At 36.1% G+C, this 13,069-nt stretch overlaps 1 protein-coding gene across 1 annotated transcript in view; it reads left to right on the top strand.

Moving 5' to 3' along the window:
* Positions 1-13,069, top strand: part of LOC145333552 (uncharacterized) — a 35,336-nt gene that overhangs the window by 15,559 nt on the left and 6,708 nt on the right. Inside the window, exons 11-13 of the mRNA XM_080178714.1 lie at positions 8,145-8,189; positions 9,523-9,585; positions 12,526-12,573. Of these exons, the coding sequence (XP_080034840.1) occupies positions 8,145-8,189; positions 9,523-9,585; positions 12,526-12,573 (156 nt within the window). The remainder of the gene's footprint in view (positions 1-8,144; positions 8,190-9,522; positions 9,586-12,525; positions 12,574-13,069) is intronic.

Below are 13,069 nucleotides of genomic sequence, written 5' to 3'. Positions count from 1 at the left end.
CCTTGTTTATGTACAATATTATGTGACACTTGTGGACATAATTGTCCTTGTTTATGTACAATATTATGTGGCACTTGTGGACATAATTGTCCTTGTATATGTACAATCACACCCCTCCTTAACCGAACTTTAGATTAAAAAAATTTTCCAAACATTCCACCGTGTTCCAGAAAAGCCAAAAAATGACAAAAAATCATAGAGATTGTATATTTTAAAATTTTGATGAAATTTTATTTAAATAGCAATAAGTATCCATATATCTTTCAATATAATGGCGAAATTTTAAATATCTCCATCCTGGCTGGCACAGGATGCCATCAAACCTGGCAGGGTCATATAGGTAAAGAGTAAAAATATTTTGTTTGCCTTAAACTAAGCATTTTGAGTTACCAAATACTAAAATATCCTATACTAGTACATACCAATATGAAATTTAAGTGTTTAAGTCAATTTTAGGGTCCAGGTATGATCCTGCAGGTCCCGATCCCTCAGAAATCTTCAAACAGGTCTTGAGACCGCAATTTTTGACCTATAGACTTCAAATTTTAAACACAAGCTTTTCTAACAAGTATGTATGACCTACTGAAATTATATGAAAATTTGCTGCCATTTTCCCGCCGATCGCCGCCGCCGAAATATATATTTTGAGATTTTAAAGTTTACATACAGATGAGCCTATTTCTTATTTATTTTCTGTGTGTATATGTAGGGAGGGAGGGGACAATTGGCTGTTTATTATAATAGTCCTCAAATTCACAAAATAGCGTTCCAAAATAGCGTTGTGGGCATAACAATTTGTGGGACTTTTTATTGAATTTTTAATGGTTGGTTTATTAGTTGAGTGTCCAAATGTTTCAATCACTAATTGTAATTTATAGAAGGGACAATTTTGTGTATTAGCATTGGGAATGTACATTAATTTCTCGGCCATTGTCTATTTCCTATAAATCTCTGATATGAAAGGCTTTCATTTTATTTTCAATTTACTTGAAAGGAAGCATTTTTCTATCTTAACCCTTACAGATCGGGCCCCAATTCCCACCTTAATAGATCGGGGGGGGGGGTCATATTGACCCCCCCCTCTATCTCGGCTTCTGTTACAGATAAAGACGTAAAATTTTTTTCTGGTGGTTCATGTGTATTTTTAGAGAAAATTACTTTTTCTAGTCATAGCGGTCAGGCCGCTCCTTAGCCGCTTTTTAGCGGCCAGCCGCTAAATTTTAAAACAGCTGTAGAGCGGCCAATTTTGCAGCTAGGATGATCAAATTTTAGGACGAACTTTTATTTTTCATAACAAAAAAATTACTTTTTCTGATCATCGCTGAAAAACGGCAAATAACGGAAACCGTTATTTTCGGCGGTTACGGCGGTAAAACGGCGGTTGGCGGCGCCAATTAATATTTATATCTGTTTATTGTTGCTCAAGAATTTACCAAAAAAATTTATAGGTCTCTAGCTGTAATAGAAGCCACGATATTCATGATATATGTCTGTAGTAAAAGCCGGACAAAAATCGGTCATAAAGTCGGTCAGGGTGCGGTCAAACGGTCATAACACCACTTTTCTCATAAGGTCATTGATATCTTAGTATTCACCAAAAAAAATTTAGGTTTCAAAAGTCATAATGTAGAAATTAAGATTTATTTAGAATTTTTTTTTAATTTTGGTGCTACCCAACCGACTTTGACCGGACACCACGACCGACACAGACCAGATAACCTAATAAAATCAACTCTTGCCGACGCATAATTACTAAACTTAAAAAGTCATGAAGTCACAGCTCTCCATCTTACCTACAAAAAAAATGACATTGAAAAAACTAGAGGGGGGGGTCAATATGACCCCCCCCCCGATCTGTAAGGGTTAAACAATACAAAGTCTACTTGTCTTTTTTAATAAGTATGAAAGCACCTTTGGAAAAAGGTTGCTTAATAAAAGGGTGAAGGGAGTAAATAATGCTAATGAATTAAATAAGAATATATATTTGAACTAGGAAACCACATAAAAATTTTTTAACTTCTAGCTTTAATGGGTTCAGATGTGGATATAAGTGGGGCATTCCCCCCCCCCCCCCCCAATAAAAAGGTAAAATGGTTCAGATAAGAGCCTAGACATTTAGGGATAATCTTTATTTAAAACTTTTCTCTACTTTTAGTTTAATTGAATATGTGTTGGAAATAAGTAGAAAAATAAATTACTTTTATATCTTAAAAATTGTTATTTTTTGATAGACCCAGTATCTTTAGGGCTTAAAAAAACAAACTTCGCATACCTTTGCATACACAGGGTAAAGTTCTCTGATGTTATACATTCATCTAATATCACCATGTAAGAGGATTTGCTTGGACTTTTTTGGTCTTAAAAGATCTGGAACCAAACGTAAAATTTTCATTAGAAGAAAATTGTCTATTTTACAGAAATCGGGTATGCTAAGAAAACCATCTACAATTACAACAAAAAATGGAGATTTAACTTCTTTTAAAGGCTAAACGTATAAATTATTACATACTGATTCCAAAAATATAGGGTCCATGATGATTTGAAATGTAGTTTAGTTGGCCTTAAAAATAGTTGTTTACAATGATGAAAAGGAACTTAACTCCATACCTCTGGTATAATTGCACATAAAATTCTTATTTTTCATAGTAAAAGCTAATCCTTTCGGCTATATTTCCAAAAACTTGTGTATATTACTAATCATTTGTTTAAAATTGTATTTTCCAAAATGTAAAAAGCGATTTTTTGTCACTCGCTGGAACATAGTGCATTCGGACAATTGGGCGTTCAAATAGGACCTAGTGGTAGATAGAATCAGTTGAGAACAAAATCCTAGCCGTTCCTTCTGGCCAGATATCGCCATTTTAAGATTTTAAGTAAAATTACACTAAATATCCAAATACAAACTTAAATTTCCTTTCAATTTTTTAGTATAATTTTAGTGAGACAGCCCCAAAACAGAGTATCTTTGTTCCTGTGGCCAAACTAACTGCCTGGAGTTCCTAACAGAGAGTTTTTTTATGTGTTAACAAAAAATAGGGATTCGAACCCATTCCCAAAACTAACCAACGTGGAATAGCTGTGTATTACAGCATGAGGTCAGTATTTTACCACTGACAGATAGACAGCAAGGCCTATCCTAACCAGAAACCTGATCATTCACCCACAGGCCCCAGTGGAGCACCTTTGAGGTCTGCACCACATGTTTACTGGGGTGTTGTTCACCTGGACCCTAGGATTAAGCAGGTTGAGACCAAATGGGGCCCTTAGACTCCCATTAACCCTGGCCAAGCTCAGAGTGATGTTACACACCCGGCACATGCCCTGTTCATGAGATGCTCCCCTGCCAATCACAGATCAGCCCAGCTGCCACAGATGGATAGCTGCAGGTGGTTGGCCACATATCTTCGCTGAAGATGCAAATTAGCACTACCCTGGTCTTGATCCTTCAGGAGATTATGGTGGTGTGCATCTTGAACTATACCCTGAACCTGGGAGGGTTCTTTCTGAGGGAGTTGGGGACACAGTTACTGTTTGAAACTATCCAAGATGGAATAGCTGTATATTACAGCACAACAGTGGTAATTTGTATATTGGGATCGGGCAATGCTGTTGTTTGTGATAAGCAGGGTCAGCTCCTTGTTGAACTTGTACCTGGGGACCCCATAGTCAGGCCCCTGCACTAGAAGTTTGGCCTGGTCTTGACCTGGGGGGCAGTTTGATGCAGTTGCTGGAGGCACATTGAACACCGTGGGGGTGTACAACTAAGGAAGCCCCTGTCCAGTTTCACGGTTTCCTCAGTCAGCTCAGGTGCACCTTGACCTAAGGGAATTTGATGGTAACATTGGCTGTGGCTTGCAGTGGCCCCTTGAAAGCAGCCCTGGCCAGACAGTTAATTGTACGGCTAGAGCGCTTCTTGCCTTCAGCCGCTGGTAGTGGGAAAGACCCCATCCCAGGATTGGCAGGGCTTGGGCCACTTGGTTACTGTGAGTGTGGGCGACCATGGCTACTCTCCCAACTGATCCATACCACCAGCTCAGGTCTGTCAAACTGTAACTGTGTCCCCAACTCTATCAGAAAGAACCCTACCAAGCTCAGGGTATGGTTCAAAATGCACACTACCATGATCTCCTGAAGGATCAAGATCAGAATGGGGCTAACTTGCATCTTGAGAAATGTATGCGGCCCACCACCTGTAGCTATCCTTCTGTGGTGGCTGTGCTGATCCTGGAAGGGGAGCATCTCACGGCCTATTTCACGGGCCAGGTGTGTAACATCACTCTAAACTTGGCCCAAATGGCAGGGTTAATGGGAGTCTGAGGGCACCATTGGGTCTAAACCTGCCCAATCCATGGGAGCAGGTGAACAACACCCCAGAAACCATGTGGTGCAGACCTCAAAGGTGTTCCACTGGGGCCTGTGGGTGAATGATCAGGTTTTCTGGTTAGGATATGCCTTGCCTTCGCTGGCCATCCATCTATCAGTGTTAAAAATACTGACATCATGCTGTAATACACAGCTATTTCACATTTGTTAGTTTTGGGAATGGGTTCGAATCCCTACTTGTGTTAACACATGAAGGCACTTTCTGTTAGGAACTCCAGACAGTCAGTATGGCCACTTGAGCAAAGATACTCTGTTTTGGGGCTGTCTCACTAAAATTATACTAAAAAATTGAAAGAAGATTTAAGTTTGTATTTGGATTTTTTAGTGTAATTTTACTTAAAATCTTAAAATGGCGATATCTGGCAAGAAGGAACGGCTAGGATTTTGTTCTCAACTGATTCTAACTACCACTAGGTCCTATTTGAACGCCCAATTGTCCGAATGTTTGGAAAAATTTTTTAATCTAAAGTTTGGTTGAAGAGGGGTGTGTGCAATATTATGTGACACTTGTGGACATAATTGTCCGTGTTTATGTATATTATGTGACACTTGTGGACATAATTGTCCTTGTTTATGTATATTATGTGACACTTGTGGACATCATTGTCCGTGTTTATGAATATTATGTGACACTTGTGGACATAATTGTCCTTGTTTATGTATATTATGTGACACTTGTGGACATAATTGTCCTTGTTTATGTATATTATGTGACACTTGTGGATATAATTGTCCGTGTTTATGTATACAAATATTATGTAATACTATTTACCTAAATTAATTAGTAACCCTTTACAAAGTCATAATATTCTTAAGAAAAGATATATTACTTGGCGCTTTCACAAAAGTTACATGTGGAGCAGCGAACCCCTTCTTACCCCTCAATTCAAAATTGATTTAAAAATTGGCGTGGGTATTTTTTGTTTGTTTGTCCAAAATCGAGATGGGTGTAGTGAGGTCTTACAAACGCCTCTAGTTTATCTATTACCATAGTTCAGGTTAGGTTAGGTTAAATTTTGTACTGGCTAGCCACGGAGGGTTAGTTCACAACCTAGGCCCTAAATGGGTTAGTCATCGAGAAAAAAATGACCCCTTCTCCTTATTTTCAATGAATTTCAAAAATAAGGGGTGGGGATATCATTGCTTAACAGGAGCTTTGTGTGATATCACCAATAACTTGTTTATCAGCATTTAACCCTTAACGGTCGGGGGGGGGGGGGCGTTGAACGCCCCCCCATCCGGTTTTTTCTATCTCATTTTCTGTGTGTGAAAGGTAAAGAGCCCAAACTGCTTGACTTTTTAAGTATGGGTATGACACATAACTGAGAGTTGGAATTTTTTGAATATCTCCATCCTGGCGGGCACAGGATGCCAGCAAACTTGGCAGGGTCATCCAGGTAAAGAGCAAAAATATTTTTTGACTAAAACAAAGCATTTTATCATACCAAAATAATAAATAATCCTCTAGTAGTACATCCTTATATGAAATACAGGTGTTCAAGTCACTTTCAGGTTCCAGGTATGATCCTGCAGGTCCTGATCCTCCAGGTCTCCAGAAATCTTTAAAAGACTCCTATGGCCGCAATTTTTGACTTAGAGACTTCAAATTTTAAACTTAAGCTTTTCTGACATGTCTACATAACGTATTAAAATTTCATGAAGATCCGCCGCCGTTTTCCCGCCGACCGCCGACTGCGGCGGCTGGCAGCTGCCAAGTACAGCTGCGGCCGCTGAAATTTATATTTTGATATTTCTAATGTAAAATTTACATAAAGATAAACATTTTCTGGAAAAAAATTTTCTTCTAGCTTCAAAAATAAGAAAATTACAGCCGTTTGAAATTTTTAAGTAAAAAAAGACCTAAAAACAAAGGTTGTTAAATAAAAGGGTGAAGGAAGCGAAAATTGACTTAGACTTATAAAAGGTCGGAAATTCATTATCAATTAGGGGACTTGCACAAAAAAATTTAGCCCTCTAGCTCTAATAGGAACTGAGATAATGAGGGGGGGCGTTGAACGCCCCCCCCCCGACCGATTAAGGTGCGGCTAGGGGCCCGACTGTAAAGGGTTAATTATATGATCCATTCAGTTGCTTGATTAAATTCTCACTAAACATACACGTTAATTGGGTAAGGTATTAGTTTAAAACAAAAACAAGGACGACAACCTTTAAAGAATGGAAGTTAAACCAAAGTAGGCAGGCAGAAGAACATTTAAATGAGGCTTTTGGGAGGCATAGGAAGAAAAGCTGCGCAGCTGCCAGATAGGCTGTTTTATTAACTTGCCTAATTCCTAATTGCAGATGTTATTTTATACATTAGAGTAAAACAATAGAGGGGGGAATGGGTTAAATAACTGTAGATACTGTGCCGACTTCCAATTTGGTTTTTAAATATCAGCCAACAGCATTGTAAATATTAACACAGAAAAAAGAAGAAGGGTATTTTCTAGCAGAGGAAAAAGTTCCCCAAAACAGGGGCATTGTAGTTTTTCATACTTTCTATACATTCATTTTTTGTACTATGTGAAAAATGGAATATAATGTAGAGTTGTGCTATAAATCTTGTTTGTCCCCATGCCCTTGAAAAAAAATAAAATCTGTTCCAGATCAGGGATCTAAAGGGATAAGACAATGGCCGGTTTATAAATGTACAGCCCAAATTATGACACAAAACTACTCCTTCTGTAGATAACAGTTAGTAGCTGAAACGTTTGGACACTGAAATAAATGAACCAACCAATCAAAGTTATTTATCCAACAAATAAGTAAAGGTTATTATAAAATTTAGGGACAGCCCGCTATTCCCTCCCTCCCTGGTTCAAGATACACAATAGGATAAAACAAATTATGCAAAAATAATTGCATATAAATAGTATTTTTTGCATATAATATATCATAACTTATTTTAAGAAAACAAATAATATAAAAGAAACGTTTTCAAGGACAAGCTATAGAGTACAAAGGTGGGCTCGGCAGCCGCGCATAAGCATCAAATTTTAACCCACTCTGGTGTGCCAAAAAAAATCAAAACTATAGATTTACCAACAGGTTTAGACATCCAGCTGAATTTAGAATTTATAATATTACACGCAAATGATGCGCAGCTGCCGAGCTCTGGTACAAAGAGATGCTGTATTATATTTAGGTTTTGTTCGTGGATTGATAAAATGAATATTTTGATATTGAGTATTTGATAAGTTGAACAGAAAAAAGTACATAGAATACAAAATACAATTAAAATTAAAAAGCATTTCCCATAAGGCATACCAATGAGAAACCCATGTTAGAGCAAGAGAATAAGAAAGTAATTTTAGAAAGAAAAAAATGTTTTAATAAAACCTCTCTTTACCCCAATAAAACAAATATAAAGAGAAGATTAAAAATGGCCAACTTTTTGTTTATACTGAACATACCATTCCGTTCATTTGTCAAAATGTGGAAAACATTTTGGGAAACAAGGAATTGTTTGTATGTATATAGTCTGTTAATCCTAATATAAAAGTAACATGTTGTTTGTGTATCTATCTGACTGTGTGTGTTTGTTCATCATGAAAAATTGCTAACCTCTATACCAATATGTTTCTCCTTGGTCCTTGAAAGGTTTAGAACTATTCAGGGGAGGGTACTGAAACAATACAGAGAGATATCACCTCTTGAATAGATATTTAAATTTCCCATTTTTAATTAATAAGGTGTAAGATTTTTTAGAAATTTGATTATCATCCTATAAAGAATTTAATTTGATTTGTGTGTGTTTGTAGAAGAAATACCATCCTTCCTGTTTCAAGTGTAACCATTGTAACAAGGTAAGTTGAAATATTAATACTCTATGCGAGTTATCCTCTGATAATGGGGTAAATATTGGCCAAACGTCAATTTATAGACGTGGTCATATCTCCTTCCTATTCCAAGTGTAACCATTGTAACAAGGTAAGTTGAAATTTTAATACTCTATGCGAGTTATCCTCTGATAATGGGGTAAATATTGGCCAAACGTCAATTTATAGACGTGGTCATATTTCCTTCCTGTTTCAAGTGTAACCATTGTAACAAGGTAAGTTGAAAGGAGCGCAGCTACTATGTAACAAAAATCTTTTCCCTCAAAGTTCATAGTTAAGCACAAAAATCCCCCCTCCCTAACTCGAATAAAAATATAATAGGTTGGGTAGTTTTTTCACGTGTTTGTGCATTACTTTAGGTTGGGCTATTTTGTGTAGAGGGTAGCCCTGATAAAGTTAGGTCGTCACAGATAACGCTCTGAAGTTAGGGATTACGAAGGAGTTAGACACAACCAATTTTTATTTTAACTCTACTTTTTTATTTTAAATGGGAGAGGGTGTGAATTTGAGCTTCCTTGAAAAGATTAATCAATGCAAAAATTGATAACAGTTTTAAGAAACAGAAATAAAGAAAAACTTACACAGATAGACATATATAGACATTATTCATGCTTATATTTTACATAGCAGTGTGTACAAATTATAAAGTGTATGTAACTAAATAAGATGATAAAATAATCTAATATAAACACATAGAAATAGGGGAGGGGACATTGGGTTGTAAATTACACTTGTACCCAAAGTTTCATAACTACGTTGTATATTTTGTTGACCCAAAAACTTTGGGTACTTTTATTTAATTTTGATTGGTTTGACTAAAACTATATAGTAGTGTCCAAACTTTTCAACCAAAAGATTTTACCTATAGATGTGGTAATTTTATTGATCATAATTAGATATTTTTATCATTTGTCTTATTCCTTAAGATCCGTGTATAAAATGTAGAATAATATATTAGAATGATATCAAATTACTGGCTACTTCTTGGCGCTAAATATAAAAGATTATCATAATTAATTTCTTTTTATAACAGATTACTTCATATTTTTGTTTTTTTTTCCCCAATTTATATATTAGCCAGCTGCTTCGCCCTAGCCATTAGGGGCTTTTCCCCAATAGGTAAGTCCCCTTTTATATAGTTTCGTTCGTTCGTAATTTGCTAAAACATTGGGGGGAGGGGGGGCATTTTTTTCACTGTGGCTTCGTCCAAAGGTTTGCGGTTAGCGGGATCGTATGCTTAAGACAGACGGACAGACATTATTCTTCTTTGCATTATAGATTAAGCCTTTTTTTGGTTTAGAGTCTGAATGGAAAATACTATACGACTGCTGAAGGTGAAAACCTGTGTGAATCTGACTACAAGGTAATTATAACGCGTTCGCTAGTTGTCTGGGAAGTTTCATATCATACAGTGTATCTGTTAGAGGTGTTAATTTTCCTAAATATTTAAGGTGTCGATAAAGGAAATTTTTTTTAGGAACGGGCAAATAAAGGTGGTGCAATCAATGAACAGCTAGATTCCTTATGGCTAAAACTAGTGAAATGCGGGGATCTAAAGGGATAAGACCATATGGCCGATAAGTTGATATACATCTCCGATGATGATACACAAATTTGGTGGAAAATTAGTGATTGAAACGATTGAACACTCAACTTAAAGCCCCCAAAGTTGTTAAGTCAAAGAATAAGAAGATGTTTTATAAAACTTTAGGGTTTAGTGTAATAAACAGCCCAATCATAGGCGTCCAAGGGGGGGGGGGGGGGGGTAATGGGCCATTTGGCACCCACAAAATTTTTTGAACAATACCCCCCCCCCCAAAAAAATTACTCCTACCTTGGGGGTGCCGTAGGCACCCCCAACGATTTTGGGGGGGGTAATTACCCCCCCCCAATTGAATGTTCTTTTAAAAAAAATTTTACTGAAAATTTTTTTTTTTTTGGGGGGGGGGAGGGAGTAATCCCCGCCCACCCCCCTAAACCATCCCGGGGATCTATGATGTAATTGTAAAGCACTGAAGATTCCATAAAATAGATACCTAACTAAATTAAATATTTCATTAAATAATGAAAAAGAATTTCTATAGGCGATTTCTTTTGGGAGGATGTCAGGGTGTCTCAAAACTAGTTATAAAACTTACCAGGACCTATAAGACGCTTCACTTTAAAGTATAATCATATTGGTTCATTGGTTAGTGAGTTAATTATTGTATTTTTATGTTCTAAAGAATGAGATACTACTATATATTTGAATAGTAGTGGCGCCCTTAGCATCTAAGAACTCGTGTTTTCTAAAGGGTAAAAAGGGAGGAGAAAAATAGCCTAAAACCACTCAAAGGATTGACCTATAATAGTGTGGAACCATCATGGGATCTATGTGAAGCTTTCCTAAAAAGGAGAACTCAGTATTAAAAGTAATGAAATCTGAAGCTATAGTCAAATAAACCTTACTTACTACTTTATGTTATAGGATAGTACTTTTTAACTTAATAGATTAGGTAGGTGCTTTTTTTACATAATTAAATTACCCCCCAAAAAAATTTTACCCCTGGGGTAAATTAGTTTGGGGGGGTAATTACCCCCCCCCCCCAACAGATTTGGGGGGAGTATTTACCCCCCCCCCCCCAACAGACTTTAAAGGGGACAATTACCCCCCCCAATCAAATTTTACCCCCGGGGTAAAAATTTTGGGGGGGGTAAAAAAAAATTTCGGCGCGCTTCGCGCGCCATTTTACCCCCCCCAAACACGAATTACCCCCCCCCCCCTAAATTTTTTTACCCCCCCCCCAAAAAAAAGCTTGGACGCCCCTAAGCCCAATGTCCCCTCTCTCTCTTAGTAAAATGTCTATTTAGATTTAAAGAACTAACCAACAAATTCAACTTGACTACAACAAAAACAAATGTTAGAATATACATATATCAATAAAAAGTTTTAGTTTTTCACTTGATATTTGATATAGAATGAATGTTTTTCTTGTAAAACACTTCCGAGATGGATTCTTAAACAATTGAATCATATGATCGGCAACGTACAAAAAAGTTTTTTTTTTGTAGAAAAAAGCTTCTAGTATTTTATTTCTAAGTCTAGCGCCCCCCCCCCCCATCCCAGATCTTAATATATGTTTAAAAAGATAAAAAAAAATTGGGTTTTTTTTCTAGTAGCGATTTGCTCTTGCCCAAAGAATATTTGTAAACCTTCCATGTACCTATAAGAATCTTCACTATAAAGGATAACCGTATCAGAGATCTTTCTCTACAGCCAGAATGTTCAAAAATTTAATTAAAAAGTTAATAAACTTCTAAAATCATCTAAAACTATTTTTTACAAGTCTAGTATATATTTTTAAGAAAACATCTCAGATAAAAACTTATCTATCTATCCTGCTTCTTCAATAAAATTCTAGTAGCGAAGCTATTCTATAATTTTATTCTAAACTAGCGGCTACGCCCCTAGAGGCCTCTAGTGGCATTTAAATGTTTTTTTTTATTTTAAATATCTAATTTGAGAAATAATTTGTCTATGTTATCAGCTGTTAAATTCATGTCTCTACGCTAGCGACACTATGCGGGAGAAATATTTCATTTTTTTTCGATTTTATTGTGATTTATCTTGGGAGGGTGGTAGTACCCTCCCCCAAAATAGTTTTAAACCTTCCCGGGACCTATGAAAGGCTACCCTGTTAAGGAGAACCCGATCGGTTCAGCGGTTAGCGAGATTCTTCGCTACAAACAAACAGACAGACATCGTTCTACTTTGTATTATAGATTAAAGTATTGATAGGTTGGTTGGTACTGGCCTTTTGAAATCTATAATTTTGTTATACGCATCATATGAATATAATGTATATTTAACTTTTAGACTTAAAATTTACAATTAAGTACAATTTGTAAAAAAAATCTCTGAAGCATTTTTAACTAAAAAACTTTGTTATTCTTGTAATGTGAATGCTTTTTCGGTGTTTGTTTTTGTGAAAAATATAAATCTTTGGAATAATAAAATATTAAAATAGTCAGTCAAAGGTTTTGCTAAAGTTAAACCTACTATTTTTTATTCATTTTTTAAAAATAAACAAGTAGTAGTACATCTATTCACTATTTTTTTCGATAAGTACGTCCGTTTGACTGTAACTTCCCAGGCCTCAGCGGATTTTTTTCATTCTTAATTTAAATCCAGCCAGATTTTTCACTTTTACCTATAAAACTTTTATTTGGTTTTAATATGGTTTTAAGGATGTTAGTAAATGAGTGTACCTATACATTTGAAAAAATGTATTTTCAAATTTTACAACATTTTTTATTTTTCTAGAAAACGAGAGAAAAATGCGCCCACTGTACACTTCCAATTATAGATCAGGTTTTTTTTTAATTTATTGAATATTTATTTTACAATTTGATTTATAGTATGAAGTAGTATAAATATTTCTAAAAGGAGGCTTGTTTTTTTATTTAAAGCAGTTGGTTTGGGAATAGTCACTTTCGTGGCAACGCCCCTTAAGGGGCACTTCATCGTATTTTTAAAATGGCTTTTTATATGTCATTTTAGGTTAGGTTAGGTTATATTGGGTTAGGCGATTGCCCCACAGGGTTAAGCAATTGGCCCCACAGGGTTAGAGCCCCCCGCAGGGGCTAGAAATAGGAGAAAAGCTACTTTAAAAAATACGAAGAATCGCCCCTTATGGCGCGTTGTCACGAAAGGGACTATATTCACAAATAAACACTTTTATCCCCCCCAAAAAAATGTTTCAAATAGTTACAGTAATATAGCCTAAAGGCATCCTAAGACTTACATTTCAAAATTCCAGTGGTTTGCGAGATATTGACGGACAAGCAAACCTATTTTTTATAATACG

The sequence above is a fragment of the Acartia tonsa genome, chromosome 12, assembly GCF_053477335.1.
Source record: "Acartia tonsa isolate MP-2025a chromosome 12, ASM5347733v1, whole genome shotgun sequence".
NCBI lineage: Eukaryota > Metazoa > Arthropoda > Copepoda > Calanoida > Acartiidae > Acartia > Acartia tonsa.
This window is presented reverse-complemented; position numbering and strand designations above follow the sequence as displayed.